The following is a 16849-nucleotide window of genomic DNA, read 5'->3' as shown; positions in this document are numbered from 1 at the left end:
TATTTCCACAAAATTCCAATAAATTATGCATCTGACCACTGCAATCCAGCATTTGTAAAATTACAGGGATTTCCCTAAGAGTGGTGGTGTACTACAGGTCAAACAGGGTGACTTTTGTTAAGTATTTGTCCTGAATGGAGTTGTATCCTTATTTGAGGATGATATTTGCCATTGGCATGTTTAAACCACATTTATCCGTGAAGGGATTTTGCTTTTTTAGTGACACCTTACATTGAGAACAATTACAACTGAATCATTTACAATATCTACAGAATCATTGTGTTAAAGGGTTTCCATGTTTCATGCGACACACATCTAAACAAAATCTAAAAATGTACAGTATATATTGATGATGATAAATGTATGATCACAAATTCAGCCTCCTTTCTACAAACAAATTCATCCTATATGTATACAGGGCTCTTCACTCTCTTTTGCATGGGCGTCCTGTGTACACAGGACAAAAACAAAGCAAAGGTAACAAACATTTAGACAAACTTACAAAATTGCAGACAAAAAATAAGAGTAAAATGGTGAAAGGGTAAAAAAGAGAATCAAACCAGCATTAATCAAATCTGAACACAACAATATAAGCTTAAAAACAAACACTTCACTCAGATCTAATCATTGCAGGTACGGTAATAGTCAGCCATGTCATGGCAAACAATTTTGCAAATAAATGCAAATATTTCCAACATGGAGTTCACAAAACTAATACAATTTTAATTTGAAATGCTTCCTGTGCATATTAACATCTAAAAACATTTGTGAAGTTTTTATGCATTTATTGACAGATTGCCAACATGTGGATTTGGTTACATTTGTATGTGGCGCTTTTCTCCAATCCACAAATGCATTGCTGTGTTTAAGTGCTAGTGGAAAGCTCAGATGTCATTGTATTCACGTGGAATTTTCAAGTGGGAAAGGTGTTTTTTCCCCTGAAACAAAGTACCTTAGACATGATATATAGTACAATGTATATGGTCAACTTCAACTTCACTGATGCTACTGTTTCTGTCAGGTCAAGTATGTTAGAGGCTGTGTCTCTTCAGTTTTCATCTCCTGACCACTGTCTGGACAAAGACATGCTTTTCGACTGCCTCTTTCATAATATAGCAACAATTTAAAACACAGGAAGCAATCCAAGAAGTCATTTGACATTATAGTTATGCTGATCTTTGCGACAGGACTTACAGTATTTCCATCGAGGTTAAGAAAACGTAACTTATTCAGTGTCTACGTCCAAATACTACTCGTAAGGAACGGACTGTCGTGATATATATATATATATATATATATATATATATATATATATATATATATATATATATATATATATATATATATATATATGAAGAGCAGCAGACTCAGAGAGCAAAATTCAAACCCAATACTTAGGCCTACTAATACAGTTCACACTTCACACGTCATTACCACTGCCATTCTAACATGCAGGACTTTCAGGCGTTTTCCCCTCAGCCACCTAACGAACATGGGAAGTTGCTGAGCCATTTCACTGCCAGCCTCCCGCCTCTCGACAGCCAAGGCTGAAGATGAGTAGAAATTAAATGAGACTGTTCCCCACTTCAATCTCAAAGCCTCTGGACAGAAACAAATGAGAGAAACAGTAAAACAAAAACATCAACAGCCTCTCCTCTCTGCCCTCAGAGAATGACAAGCATTAGAAGAATGGCTAACTTGGCTCTGAGAAAGAGAGCAGGAATGAAAGGGAGAGAGATAGAGAAGGAAAACTGAACAGGGGAATAGGCCTTGTCTGCATTTGTTTGAGTGTTTACACGCCTAAACAAGAAGTGTGTGCATGTTTTTCAATAATAAAATCTGTGTCTGTTTATCTGAATGTGTTTGTAGGTCCTGCAGGGTCTGGACTACCTCCACACTAAATGTAAAATCATCCACACGGACATCAAGCCAGAGAACATCCTGATGTGTGTAGATGACGCCTTTGTTAGGCGTATGGCCATGGAAGCAACCGAATGGCAGAAAGCTGGAGCCCCCCCACCGTCTGGATCAGCAGGTAGACACAAAAACACTCACACTGTCTGTCTTAAAGGAAATAGTACAGACAATACAGATAAACATTGTCACATAGGGAGAAGCAATGCAACATATATAGTGTCTAGCTGAAGGTAATCTGTAGCCCTGGTTAGGCTTTTCAATTCAGATTAAAACAGCTAAACAAATAGGTGGATAAAACAGATTCAGGATCAAAACAACAGAATCAATTGTCAGTTGTCATAAGCACAACAATTACAGTGAAGCAGTTGTTGGAAAAATATATATAAAGTAGAATAAAATAAAATATAATGTGAAGTAATGTAGTAAATGTATGTGCTTAGTGAGAGTCGATTGTGTACAGGTAGGAACATAATGTACACAGGTATGCACATAAATATATGATGGTTAACACACGCACACACACACACACATATGTATATATATCAAAAGTAATTGAAATTGGTATTCATTGTAAATGCACATAGATCATGAATCGTCAATAATGTAATACATCTTTTTTTGTTCTCTAATTGATCATGTTTAATATTGAAGTGCTCAGTAAAGAAAAAAAATTCACAGAGAAGCCTTTCGTGCCTCCTCAGTTTCTTGCCTTTTTGTACCACACATAGACATTTCTTGCTTTTTCATCTCCTGTCGTCAAGTTCCTCCATTGAAAAAAAATCACATTGTTAAAAAACAGTCTTGACAAACTCGACACGAACCCTGTCCTCCTGGTGAACCTCCCATGAGCTGTCAATTGCTTGCATCAGCCGATGGAGTCTTTTTGAGCCTTAGGGTAACCAATTATACTGCTTACATTTCTACACAATTAAAGTGAGGCACAACACCATCAACTGTCAAAACAGGTGACAGAATCTGTCTGTAACTGAAGACACAAAATAAACAAAATGTTTTATTTCCCTTAACATAGGTGCAGCCATGTGCTTTATAGCAACGTGTTTCATTTCTGCTTACTTGTGCTTCTGCTAGATTGAAACTACATAGGACAAAAATGGCAACATACTTTGGATTGTTTGTGTTACAATACATTTATTTAGGAATATCTTTTGGTGTACAGAAAATGCTGTTTGATATATTGCTGAGCTGCTAAGCTGGAAACCCTCAGTAGGTGACACAAAAATCAGTCAGTCAATCCTAAAATGAATGTTTTGTGCACCATTCAGTTGCATATTATGAGACTATTTATGGAAAATACTAAAGATTGATCATATTTAATTTGCAAGTATGTTTGGAAATGGGCAGGACTTATACCTAAGAATATTTTTATATATATTAAGTATCACTCTACTGTAACTCTTTTGAGGTTCATTATCCAAATTTTGATTAGTGTCAGATGAGTCAGATGAGAGAATACTGTCCTATATAGGAGCTACATTCTCAGACATGAGAAGAATAAACCATTAATATTATGGATCTGGGACAAGCGAATAAGGCTGTGGGAGTGTGAAAGAGCGTTTTCTTCATTCTTTGCAATTCTCTCACTTCACCTACAGATTCTTTATGTTCTGGTCTATAAAGGGAACATGTACAAAACCTAATGATCTCTTTTCCAGACGAGTAGAATACTGAACGCAGTGTGAACTCAGCTGTGTGGCGGATTGATGTTGGTGACACTTTGAAGCCTCTGATTGTCGTTGTTTTTCTTTCTGTCAGTTAGCACAGCCCCCCAGCTCAAACCGGTGAGTACAACAGATGTGAGTATGAAATGAGAGGAATGCACACACACACAAACATAAACACACACACACACACACAAAGTCAAAAACAAGGTACATACAGCATTTCACACTGTTTGGTGTGATCGTTATGATAGCTAGAGATGCAGGGAGGGTACTGAGTGTGCACCACAATATTTGTAGGCAATACTCAAAATGTCAAATAGCAAAGATGTTTGTTTAATGAATCTTCAATAAATAGGGTTTCAGGAATTTTCCGATTTCCCAGTGCAGTAAAATTAGAAATTTGTTTCTTTGCATGTCCCTCTCAGAGAAACTTGATGAGATTAAGCAGTTTCATAACATACTGTTGCTGTCCTGTAAAAACCATGTATCTCCAAAATGTCAACTTTTCATAAACTAAGAAAAATATTCCTGTTTTAAGACATTTTTCATATAATCCTTATAGTTCTTAAGTATTTCTTTATAACATTAAATATTTATGACAAACTAAGCAACAACCATAGTTAATGCTCAGAAAAAGACATCCTCAGTTATTGATTGACAGTGGTCTGGCAACATGAGCAAACTCTGTTGCTCTCAGCAGACTTTGATTCAAATGTTGCTAAATCCTGATTGGTGCACAGAACAATGTGGCATCATCTCCCGCCCACTTCAGATCAGCGAGAAGAACACAAACAAAAACAGAAATGCAGAAATCTCTCTTAAAATAACTGTTCTAAATTGTGTGCTCATGTACAGTAGGTCCCTATCACTTAGAATATGAAGCTGATTGAGAAAATAGGTTTTCAGGACCTTTAAGAAGTATTTTCTAAACCCATGAATGAACACTTGATCCCTCAGTTTAACTGAAAAATTCAAAATAATGATATTTTGAGATACATGTTTTTCATTGGACAGTGATGTTATACTCTATTTGAAATGTACTAATATTTATTATCCATATACAGTGAAAGTGTTAGTGGACATTACTTATAAATCACAACCAAGCTACATAAACAAACACACACATTCAAATAAGTATCAACATTTTTTATGCCCTGAATACCTCCTCATTTGTGTTTTTGCCTCCCCTCTGACTCTACCTCTCCCTTTCCTGTCCTGTTTCTTCTTCCCCAGGTGGGGAAGATCTCCAAGAACAAGAAGAAGAAGCTGAAGAAGAAACAGAAGCGGCAGGCAGAGCTGCTGGAGAGGCGGATGCTGGAGATCGAAGCCCTGGAGAGAGAGGCCGAGAGGAGGGAGGAGAGAGCCAAAGAAGGGGGAGAGAAAGGGGCGCATGAACACAACCCGCCTTCGCCGCCGCCACCGCAGCTGGGCCCCAGCATGGCCCTGGGAGAGAGCGACGAGGATGATGACGACGAGGAGGATGGGGAAGACGAGGAGGAGGAGGGAGGAGAGAGGCCCATCAGATTGACTAATCATACATGTGAGTCATGTGATCCTGAGAGTTTTCCCCAGTTTGAGTGCTGTGGTTCTGACGAGGGTTAAACAGATAAATCACTTGATTAGACATTATGAATAAATTCTGTCACCCTTAATATGATAAATACAGCATGTGATTTGATAATTGATAAATTATTTATATGTTTTTTAGGGCAGTGCTGGTGGTCTAGTGGTTAAAGGTGCCCTGTGGAGTTTTCTTGTAAACAAACAAAAGTTATGTTTGCATTCAGTGTTACTCACCAAAACGCATTCAGTGCATTCTTGAGCTCTAACAAATGTGCTGAATGCATTTCATTCCCCATAAAACATTTGCAAAGCTGATTTTTAAAGTATTTTGAACTGTGTACATCCAGTCCCTCTTCCATGTCTTTGCTGGTGCATTACTGCCACCTGTAGATCAGTGAAATAGTGTGAAACCATTGGCAGGAATGTGTATAAATGATCAATACTACTCTAGTACTGGAAATCCCTCAACCAGACTTAACTGCAGCAAGATGATCCTCTTAGTTATGTTTTTTGTTTTTTTTAAATTTTACAACAATGTTACATATATATTCACAGAGCTTAAATATTGAGATCAAAACGCATTTTGTATGGCTGTATCATAACGACAATGGAAAAGTTATTGGGTTTTTTTCAGTAAATGTCTTAATTTTATTTTGAGTATTTTTAGACACTTCTGGATCTTGACTATACTTTAAAGGTAAGTCATATACAGCAGGTTTGTTTGGCTGTGCAACACGTATTTGACTACCGATGGACCTTCTACACTAAGGTTAAAGATTTTAATGCTTGGACGTCACACATGTGTGCATGTGCATGTTTTATAACCATGATGTTAAGTTAGTTTTTCTTTTATCTAAATCTTGATTCAGAAGTTTTTTTCCATCCTGCCAAGAATACAGTTGTGGCACTGACATTTCAGTTTGTTTTCAATAAATGATCTCTAGCCTAGTTGGGAGGAGGTCCCTTTAATAAAGCTACGGCTCCTGTCACATTTGTTTGACCACTGGTTTACTGCAGTGAATTTGCTACATTGCCTCCTCAAAGACTGGTTTCAGACCTCTGAATCATCGCCTGCATCTCTGATTTGTTCAGCAGAACTGAACTAAATTTGCATTTTGTCTCATTTTAAGAGAGACAAATCTGCAATTCGGTAGGAATATCAGGCTAGCCGTGTGAAACGTACAAAATAAAATATTCTCCATTGGAAGGTTTAATCCAGAAATGCTTGTATTGGTGTCAGCTTCAAAAAGCTCATATTGGTTGAATCCTATCTTTGACTCTTGTCTCCTTGTAGGAATCAAAGCGTATTCTACTTTGCATTCATTTAAGGTTTGTTATTTTTAGTTAATTTAACATACTTTTTTTTTTTTATTTATTTAAACGGTGGGGTATACAATCCTTTCTTTCTTTAAATGGAATGCACTGTGAAGGAAAAGTGAAAAACATATTTAGATTAGCGTGTACTTGTGACTGTATTCAGGTTATCGACAACTAGAAAGGTGATTTTTCTCAAGCAAAGCAGTGGCTTTTACAGGTCTGCAGCATAAGTGAGTGTGTGTATGCAGGTTTGTGCAGTCTGTCTGTGAATGAATAGGAGGTGGAATGGCTCCAACCACTTGGCCCACGCTAGTCCCACTGTGTATGGGAGGCTGGGCTGATTCACAAAAAAAAAAAAAAAAACACAGTCTTTCTCCGTCTCCCTCCTCCACCCTCTGTCTCTCCACCTTCTGTTTCTTCCATGCTCGTATTCTCTCGTTTGCCTCCTTCTCTTCAATCTTTATTCACTTTTCATGCTGTTTTCCTCACTGCCTACACTGTCTTTGTTTGCGCTTATATCTCCTTCCCACCCACTTCCTCTCTCAACTGTTTTTCCTCTGCTCTCTCCATGCTAGGTGCGGCGCCTCCTCAGGAGCAGAGCGAGGGACCCAACATCAGTGACGAGGACCCCGATGAGGAGGTGGAAGAGGAGGACGAGCCCACGCCTACCGCTGAAAAAGATGCCCCCATTCCCCCCACCACAGAAGAAGGTAATGGAAATCCAACACCAGCAGAGGTAGAGGATGAGGAGGAGGAGGTGGGATTAAAAGGGGCAGAGGATGAGAATGAAGAAGAGGAGGCGGAAGAGAAGGTAGAGGAGGTAGAGGAGGAGGAGGAGGAGGAGGAGGAGGAGGAAGAAGAAGAAGAGGAGGAGGAGGAGGAGGAGGAGAAAGAGACTGAAAGAGAGGAGACAAAGAATGAGAGCAAAACAGAAGAGGAGGCAGGGGTAGAGGAAGAGGAGTCAAAAAAGCAGGAGGGGGAGGATGAGGAGGACGAGGACGAGGAGGATGAGGATGAGGAAGACGAGGATGATGACACGACCGCGGACCTTGTCACAGAGACCACCTCCCCCATCAAACCTCACAACAACAAAAGCAATTTGGCCAAAACCAACGGTCACGTTTTGTTGGGATCTGAGGGACTGAAACCAAACCCTGGCACTCCTCCGCCCCCCTCGCCCACCCCTGAGCCTCTCCTCTGCCCCCTGGTGGAGTCCGAGCTCAGCTACACGGACAGGGATAACTCTCTCAGCTCTGGTTATGAGATGCAAAACGGCGAGCTGGGTGAGCCGGAGCTGACCAACGGCTCCAATGACCGGCATCGGGGCACGATGCCCCTCTTCCCCGAGTTGCCCCTGGATCCTGTGCCGGGAAACCCCATTTCTGTTGGAACGGCAGACATTGGAGCAGGCCCGTCACCCAACAGCCCCACTGCTGACCGCAGTCGCACTGTGTCGTCCTCAAGCACGGGAGACATGCCCAAAGGTAAGACGTAGTTACTGTATATCCATTGATTTACACACATTGATTATGATACACAAATGATTATATTCACACATAATTATTAATTAAACAAACTCAAGAAATGCATTGACACATTGTATGCCCCATGAATGTGATGGGTGATGCCGGGGCTAAATACATTATCAGTGTTATCAGTGTTTTAGTGTTTGTATTTTTTATACTTTACAAAATATGTATTATTTTCAAATGAATGGGTGGAATGTTCAGAGCATTGACTGTATATAAAGATGGACGACATGACAGCTGCCCCAAAGTGAAGCCAAAACATCTCCATCGCCCCCTGGTGGCTGGCTGCAGTATATGTCATATACCCCGCCCCCTCCATGTCAGCAGATGGGACATGCGCCAAACTAAAAACTCCAAGTACACATCAAATACATTATTCCCAAAGATGGTTTCTGTCATTTTAGGTAGTTGTTATCACCCTGATGTATGTTCAAGTGTTCGTTTTTCTGATAAGTTTGGTTTTAATTTAACTTCTCCTCACCCCCACAATTTTCACTCTTCATACATAATTTTTTCATCAAAACGCGTAAATATTCGTTCTCTTTCAAACAATGTAAGTATCTAAGCAAACACATCTTGCGCTATGAGTCCCAAAGTGACAGGAGTGCAATCCACCTGCCCCATTGATACCAATGTTAACCAAGACCAGAAATTTCAGGAGCAAAAAAGAAAAAGGAACTTTTTTAGCTCGCTCTATTTCCCACAAATTTTACAGCAACGCGTTATCACAGTCCGCTCTAGATGTAAAAATCTAGGTGATAGGAAAAAAGTGACCAGGAGACCCTGCAGTTATTGGATTCTTAACTGACGTGACACACGCATGCATACATGCATACATGTCTGAATGTCTAAAAAATAACTGACTGCCATTTCTTTGAAACTGCTGCCACGTACTGTATCTCACAGAAGGCTTTAAGGCAGTGCAACGCAGGTGTTAGTGATAACAATAACACACAGACACATGGTCATGGACACACACACACGCACACACAAACAACTCAACTCCTTCTAGTACAGGGCAGCTCATTGCAGTGCTTATAGGGCTTAGACCTCAGCTGTTTTACCCTTATTCCAACTAAGACACTTAGTGTCTAGTTGGAATAAGGGTCTCCCCTTATTCCAACTCATCATACTCCTTCAGCTACTCCTTCATATAAAGATATACAGTTAAGCCAGCAATGCAGTTTAGCTCCCAGCCATCCATCAGACAATGCTGTCCAAGCTACTGTATACATGAAGCAATACAGTCCAGCTCCCAGCTGTTCATCAAGCAATACAGCTTAGCATCAGCCTAGCAGTCCTCACCGTCTCTGTCTCACTCCCTTATCTTAACTGTGACTTCTCCACATGTCTTTATTTTCTGTGCGGTTTTAATCAAATTTCCTCTCGGGACTTCTCTCCTCACCCCTGCAGCTGTCCCTCGGGCGTAGACTGCCCGCTTCACCATGGCTAACGTTATTTATGTCCTCTACTTACTGTATGTCCTCGCATTACTTGTTTGGACGTCCAGATTCACTCAAATAGCACACATTTTTAAAATCATTTTAAATTAAATTTGCGTGGTTCTTACTGAGAAGCTTTTTATCTTTTTTTGCGGTTGTTGGTGGTGGTGTTTACAGAACTAATCCTAGAACCAAGCTCTTTAGCGAAGCCTCACTGTTGCTGTCATTACCTAACTACAGTTTAATATGGGTCATTCAATTAGAACTGCAAACAAACGCGTACATTATAGGTGTCTGGTTAAACCGTCTAGTTGCTAAAAGGCATTTTTCCCTGTTAGACTTTTATTTAATGCCACATTTTATTTTCTAATATTACTTAGAAACATTTATTTTATACGAAAATATCTACGATTAAATAAAAATGTATTCAAATAAAACTGTTACAAATAAGAATAACTAATAGTGATGAAATAACATTTCATGGCTTGAATTTTAATAATTTCTTTAAAAATGTCACAATTTATTGCTTCATTTATATTCTACACCATTCATGTGATTATTTATTTCTTAATGTCTTTATTTATTTATAATATTGAACACTTTGGGGCTTCATAATGTAGAGTGGATACCTGTATTATCTGTATTAATCAGCTTTCTTTCATATTGTATCAACAAATGATTTAATGCTGCCTGATTTATGCTTCCTTCTTGCCAAGGTCTCTATTAAAAAGGGAATTTTAATCTACATGTAAATAAGAATGTTTCTTGGATAGATAACTAAAAGGAAAAAAGCATAATCATAATTAAGAGTTTTAAAGAGTTAATTTAGATCAACGGATAGGTAACGGATCAGCAAAAAATGAATAGCCATCACTGTATTTTGATTTTCTATTTTATACATTATAGCTGCCTGGTAATATAATCCACTTGCTCATTATTAGGGTTTAGCGTCCAGATATCTCCTCTGGGTATTATTAATGACTCACCATCACCATTACTCATCCACCCACAGTGTTCCTTTTATTATCAATAACTTGACTTTCTAACTCTAGGGTCACTTGAAAGATCACATCTCCAAAAGCTCTAAATAGGCCATCAGGACTAAGTTTCTCTCATTTGGATTGCTGAAGAAGCTGAAGAGTCCCTGGTCTATAATGAATGTCTATTAGTACGTTAGAGTGTGTAAACTCTTCTTATCGCTACTCACTGCTTGTGTTAACCCTGTTCTTTCCCACTCCATCGCCTCCCAGTCAGGGCCAGAGCTGCAGATCTCCTGATCAACCCACTAGACCCGCGCAACGCTGAGTCTATTCGAGTCAAAATCGCTGATCTTGGAAATGCCTGCTGGGTGGTAAGACAGTTTCTGGGATTTGATATTACTTGATTTGACGCATTTTTTTTTATATACACAAGGCTGAAGCCTTTTTACATTCTGTTTAAAAACCTGATGAGATTTAGAGATTAGATGATTATGCTGTCACTGGTCATTTTGCTTTTCCTTCATGTTCTTCCCTGAGGAAGCCCTGTAGTTGGTCGCTAATAAAATTAAAGGGAGCTGTGATTCCAGTGTGCAGGTACTCTTTTGATTGCAATATTAATGATTTTTTTCTATCCAGCACCTATCCCTCTGCGATTTTGTGGATGTGCACACAACTGCTCTAACTTATTCTGAGTTATTAACCAAAACATTAATGAGGTTATAACAGTACTATTAGAGACTGCGATTTTAAACCTATCTGTGGGTCTCACTTTCTGAGATCCACATATTTTAAAGAAGAGTAAGGAAGAAGATGAGGAAGAGGAGAAGAAGTGAGTTCCAGTACAATATGTTGTGTTTGGAGCCCCCCCTTTCAGTTTGCAGACTATTATATTCCCAAATAGGGAGCAGAAATAACAGCACAGTATAGTATAATTTGGATTTTTGTTTTCCCCAGCCTGTGCTTCAAATATTTTGCACAAGGTTACATTTAAGATAAAAGGTAAATGGAATTTAATTAGGCAAAATCATTGGTCAGTGTTGTTTCATTTCGTGGTTAATAAAAATAAAACAAAAAAAAGCAGACTCAGGGAATTTGGTTTATTGACGATTGCTAGTACTATATATGTGTATAAGTAAGCCATTCTCTTCTCTCCTCTCCTCTCCCCTCTCTCTGTACAGCACAAGCACTTTACAGAGGACATCCAGACGAGACAGTACCGTTCCATTGAAGTCCTGATAGGAGCTGGTTACAGCACCCCTGCAGACATCTGGAGTACTGCCTGCATGGTGAGGAGAACACATATATACATATATACAGTACATTACATACATATATACTTCCTTTTTAAATGATACACACATACATGCTCGGTATAGACTCAAGTACAGTACTCTATTTGGTGTCATGTAGGCTTTTGAGCTGGCTACTGGAGATTACTTGTTTGAGCCCCACTCTGGAGAGGACTACTCCCGTGATGAGGGTGAGTATTTAAATCTCTATGACGCACAAACAAATATAATTTCCAAATATGGAAACATTATAGAAAACTTGTCATTTGAAAGTATTCCACGGGGGACTCATAGCTGCATATTGTATCTCAAGACTGTAGGCTTGATCTACAGTATATTGATGTTGACTTGAAGAACTAGTAGTGAGGGAAAATGTTACAACAGAAATACAAAAGCAAAGTGTCTTAAATGTCTTATGAACTGTTCTAATTAAAAATTGTAACTAATTAAATGTATTTTCATATGAAAATGTGTGTTTGTGCGCTATTTAACCTCAATGTGCTTTACAGATTTTCTCCATTGTTTAGATGCATTGCTACTAAATGTGCTCTAACACTGCAAATGCAGTGCTGCAGTCACAACTTCAGATGCATTCACTTTTTATAATGAAGTTTTCTTTATTTTTCACATTACAGAAAGCATGGTTTTAAAAACATTTAACACAAGTGCAGACAGAGTACAGTTGCACCAAGGCAGCTAATGATCGCAATATCCTCAAGCTTTTTCCCAATAAACAATATGAACTAAATAAATAAATAAACAAAATTAAAATACCATATTTTGTTCAATTTATTTTCAGTTTGTTTAATATCACAAAATTATCACAGGTGTGAACTTTGATTTGATGTACTGTGTTGGAAAAGAAGCTTGTTTATCTTTTTCAGAAGTTTAGAACATTTTCTTTTTAGACACCAGTATTTGATTTTGTTTTTTGTACGGTATGAGGAGTTTTGAGAACACAACACAACACAGTTTAAAGTATGCATTTGTTGTTTTGCAAGCGTGTCATCTATTCTCAAAAGTGGAACTATTGTTTCTAACAATGCATCTGAACAATGGACAAAATGTGTAATAGATAAATACTAATTGTATTGTAAACTGATAAAAAAATGGCCTAAAGTCAGCTTAGTTTAAACTATAGCCATCCCTCTCCCCAAATCCCCCTGTCCACTGTCAACTGTAAATCCTGTCCTTTAATTCTGCTGCTATGCCTCTACTCATCGTCACCCTACTGTATACCTAAACCTGAAAAATTATAGATACACAGAGAGCTCACACAACTCCTGTCATTCTGCTCAACATTTAGACTGTTGCGACAAAACAGATTTACAAGAAACTGTAAAATGGTAACAGTGACTTATGTGTAAGAGCAACATTAGCCAGTTACTGGATTCTGTGAGTGAATGTGTATCTATATTCGGGTTAAGTTACTCTATCAAGCAATATAGTCCCTACATTTGCATGTAGACTCCAGTCATTAACCCTACTCATTCTCCTTACTCTATATCTTGCAAAATACAACGCATTTTCAAACTGTGCACCCTCATGCTCCCCTCAATCCTTGATTTCTTCTAATCTTTGATCTTGCCAGCTCATTGTGTTATTTTCCTCAATGCACGTCACACACTGTTAACCTCATTTTGCATGTTCTGCACAGGCAATAAGCCACTGTCAGTTTTATCATGACATCCTGATTTATGGAGAGACTACCTTTGATCTCCCGCCATTGAGGCCAAATTGAAAGTCTAGCTTCGGGTTCCAGTTCACTCTACTCTGAACCTGAACGCATGTCACTTTTATTCCAAGGCTGATCATTTCATTCCATCACCTCTGCTGTGGAGGCACAGCTCACTAACACAGGTTTTTCTCTTTTACTATCTGTGACTGTCTCTTTTTTCCTTCTTTTCCCCTCTCTTTTTATTCCTCCCTTACCTGTGATCTTTTCTACATGTCACTTCCTGTCCCTGTTTCTCTTTTCTTACCCACAATCCACCCTCTTTACAATTTCCTTACATTTTACTTTCATCTCTCTCTCTCATTCTCTTTTAATAAATTCTCCCTTTACTTGTCTTTATCCTTTCTCTCTTTTGCATCTCCTTTTCTTTGTTTGGCATCCTTTTTCCTTCTCCCCCTTCTCCCTCCCTCCCACCTCCCTCTCTCCTCCATAGACCACATAGCCCACATCATAGAGCTGCTGGGCTGTATTCCGAGGCACTTTGCGCTCTCTGGAAAATATTCCCGGGAGTTCTTCAACCGAAGAGGTAGCGCTGGCCAGAGAGCTGGTGGGACTGGGACACAATGATGTCTGAAATAGACAAAAATGGACACTAGCAGACAGTCGGGACACCATATAAACTTAAAGCTTATGTTGTTGTGGATTAGATTTTTGGTAATAATTGGATGTATTAATTGAAATTGTGACTGAAAACAGTGAGAACAATCTTATAAAATCCTGACCACTTGAAGGTGTTTCAGTAGCAGTCCGTCTGTGAGTGTGTCCATTCTGTACGCCAAGGCAGTAGTGTGTGTCAGTCCCATACAGCCAGTCGTGTTGATGTGTGTGTGTGCATGCTGTAATGCTGAACCGTGCCTGTTCCCTCTGTGATGTATGTGGTGGTGGGCAGACCACATCGCTCTGATCATGGAGCTCCTTGGGAAGGTCCCACGCAAAGTGGTCGCTGCCGGGAAGTACAGCCGAGAGTTTTTCTCCAAGAAAGGTAAACGACACCGTGGTTAGTGGTTGGTTAGGTGGAGGGTAGGCCTGTGGTATATGAGGAACAGCGTAGAGGTCTTGGGTAGTTTGTAGTACTGCCACAGTATTCTGAATTAAGTCAGTTCAGATAGTTTCAGGTAAGTTGTCAATCACAGCCAAAATTAATAATTAATTGTAGGGCTGGGCGATAATTCATTAATATAGTTTATTGATTTTCATTGGTATTGTATCATGATGCTATGATCCCAATGTATTCGAGATTCAGGCCAAGGTTTATGTTCTATCTATCTTTTTTTGTCTTTCTTGGATTGAAGGAATTGCTGCTGCTGCTGCAAAAAAGTCTTAACAGACTAATAAATAAGAGCACACTTGCAGACTCTGGCCTGTAGAAAAGTAACCAAACGAATTATTTAAAAAAAAAACAACTAACAAAATTAGTTACTGAAGCTTTTCTTTTACACATTTGAAGTTTTTTTCTGATGTAAAGAAAAACAGTGGTACACAGTTCATTGCTTTAAACATCACTTTAATTTGCATAGAATTTCCATCTCGTGTGATCAGAAAAATATTCTTAATATTATAATACTGATTTCAACTTTATCGCCCATCCCTATTAAATTGACATTCAAATACGTTGTTGTGATTGTCTTAATCATCTGGCACTTGAATGCAGCACAGTGGTCAATTTAATTCACTACAATCAGAGGCAAAAGAAGAAAGGTTTTTTTTTCTCGAAATAATCAGAAAATTCATCTTCAGCAAACCGGCTTGTAGTAGAACAATATGATACATAGTCAGATGTTTTGACTTTATAATATTCTTATCAGCAATTGAATTTTGTGAAATAACAGCCAAAACCACCAGTTAAACCTTGAAGTAAATAATCACTACAGTAAAGTCATACTCCCAGCCTACACACAGAACAGCGAGGCTTTACCTTACTGCATCTAAGGTCTTGAGGGTGTCATACACCTCACTGATCCTGCTCATCTTTGAGCCTGGTAAGTTTATGGACCTGTTTTTGGTACAGCTGATAACCCTTGCACTCTCTTACTTATTCTCTTTTTTCTTTCTCTCGATCTCCTTCCCTTTCTGCTCATATATTCTTCATAATGTGTCATGAGACCTGAATATTCCACCTTTTGATGTTGTCTCTATCTGAGGTCTGAGCCTGCACTTGATGTCTCAATGTTCTCCCTTTTATCTCTTGGCGCTCTTTTAATCAGGTCTGACTTTCTCGCTCTGTCTCTCTGGGCTTCTCCTGTCTGCCATGTTGCCTTCACCCGTGCGGCGCAATCGAGCGGCCTTGTTACCTTGTTTCCTTCATGCACACTGATCTGTATTGAACTTGGGGGAAAGTACATATATCGACTGGAGATAAAACAACTGAAACATACTCAGATTTTATAAGGATGCAGATCTAAAGATTATAAACATATAGCAATTTGTGACAAGCAATGTCTCCATTAATGCAAAAGAAAACAGTTGTAAAGGTTTATGTTGCTGTCAGAAATAACATTTAACCTCTGTGCTGTCATCAATCTCTATCAATATAAGGAAAGTCTTGATAAATGGTTTCATTTCCCCCATCTTGTGCTGTCCAATCAGTGTATAGGAAGGAGCGGTTACCATGGCAGCCAAGGTTTTAACTGGACCTTTGGTCTTGATCGCTTCCATCATTAATAATTCTCTCATACTTTTTTCATCTCCGTCAGTCTTGTGCTCCCAGACAATCATTTTCCTCCTGTCTTTAATAATTAACACCTTCCACTCCTTGTCTGTTTCCATTACATCGCCACTTCTCCGTCTCTTTCTATCCATCTCTTGCCGTCTCTTCTTGTGGTTTTCAGCCAAGACTCTACAGGTTTTCACTCTATCGTTACAGCACCTCACTGATTAGCACACGTTCAAACAGAGAGGGTGAACTAATCAGTGAAATCAGCTGCTGTAGTGTTTGGCTGGAACCTGCAGAATCATGGGCTGCTATGGCATCTGATTAAAGGGTCAGTTCACCCAAATAACCAAAAAATCTTACTTACCTCTAGTGGTATCTAGCCTATCTCTTGTTGGTGTGCACAAAATCCTGAAAAATTACATTTGATAATTCATTTTTACTCTAGATTAGGGGTTGCCGGATCGATACCTTAAGTATAGACACTACCGATACTAAGTCTTGTTTTGAGTATTGATTCTAGCTTCAATAGGATCAATACAGCAAAAAAAATGTTTTAAATATAATTCTACAATGCTGCCAGCAGCATAGATTCAAGAAGGCTGGATTTATTCTATATTTTTCTTATTTCAACACATCCCATGAAAAAACCAAAACCAACAATTTGTTAGTCTGTTTCTCAATACTCTGACTTCCCTACCCTGTCTGTGGCACTACCCACCTAAACCCAAGCCCATTTGTTCCT

The 16849-nt window shown here is 38.9% G+C and overlaps 1 protein-coding gene across 5 annotated transcripts in view; it reads left to right on the top strand.

Moving 5' to 3' along the window:
- The window catches only part of srpk2 (SRSF protein kinase 2), a 73127-nt gene that overhangs the window by 53382 nt on the left and 2896 nt on the right, over nt 1-16849 (top strand). For 2 of the 5 annotated variants that reach the window (XM_044194642.1, XM_044194645.1), the window contains 8 exons: nt 1870-2035; nt 3691-3731; nt 4833-5139; nt 7055-7963; nt 10701-10801; nt 11609-11716; nt 11841-11910; nt 14344-14436. In XM_044194642.1, the coding sequence (XP_044050577.1) occupies nt 1870-2035; nt 3691-3731; nt 4833-5139; nt 7055-7963; nt 10701-10801; nt 11609-11716; nt 11841-11910; nt 14344-14436 (1795 nt within the window). Of the gene's footprint in view, nt 1-1869; nt 2036-3690; nt 3732-4832; nt 5140-7054; nt 7964-10700; nt 10802-11608; nt 11717-11840; nt 11911-12978; nt 13861-13887; nt 13981-14343; nt 14437-16849 lie in introns of those variants that run through there. The other 3 variants (XM_044194643.1, XM_044194644.1, XM_044194646.1) reach the window with 3 other exon arrangements.

This window comes from Siniperca chuatsi, linkage group LG4, assembly GCF_020085105.1.
Source record: "Siniperca chuatsi isolate FFG_IHB_CAS linkage group LG4, ASM2008510v1, whole genome shotgun sequence".
In the NCBI taxonomy this organism is placed as follows: Eukaryota; Metazoa; Chordata; class Actinopteri; order Centrarchiformes; family Sinipercidae; genus Siniperca; species Siniperca chuatsi.
The sequence above is the reverse complement of the archived record's forward strand: the minus strand, read 5'-3'. Positions and strand labels throughout refer to the sequence as shown.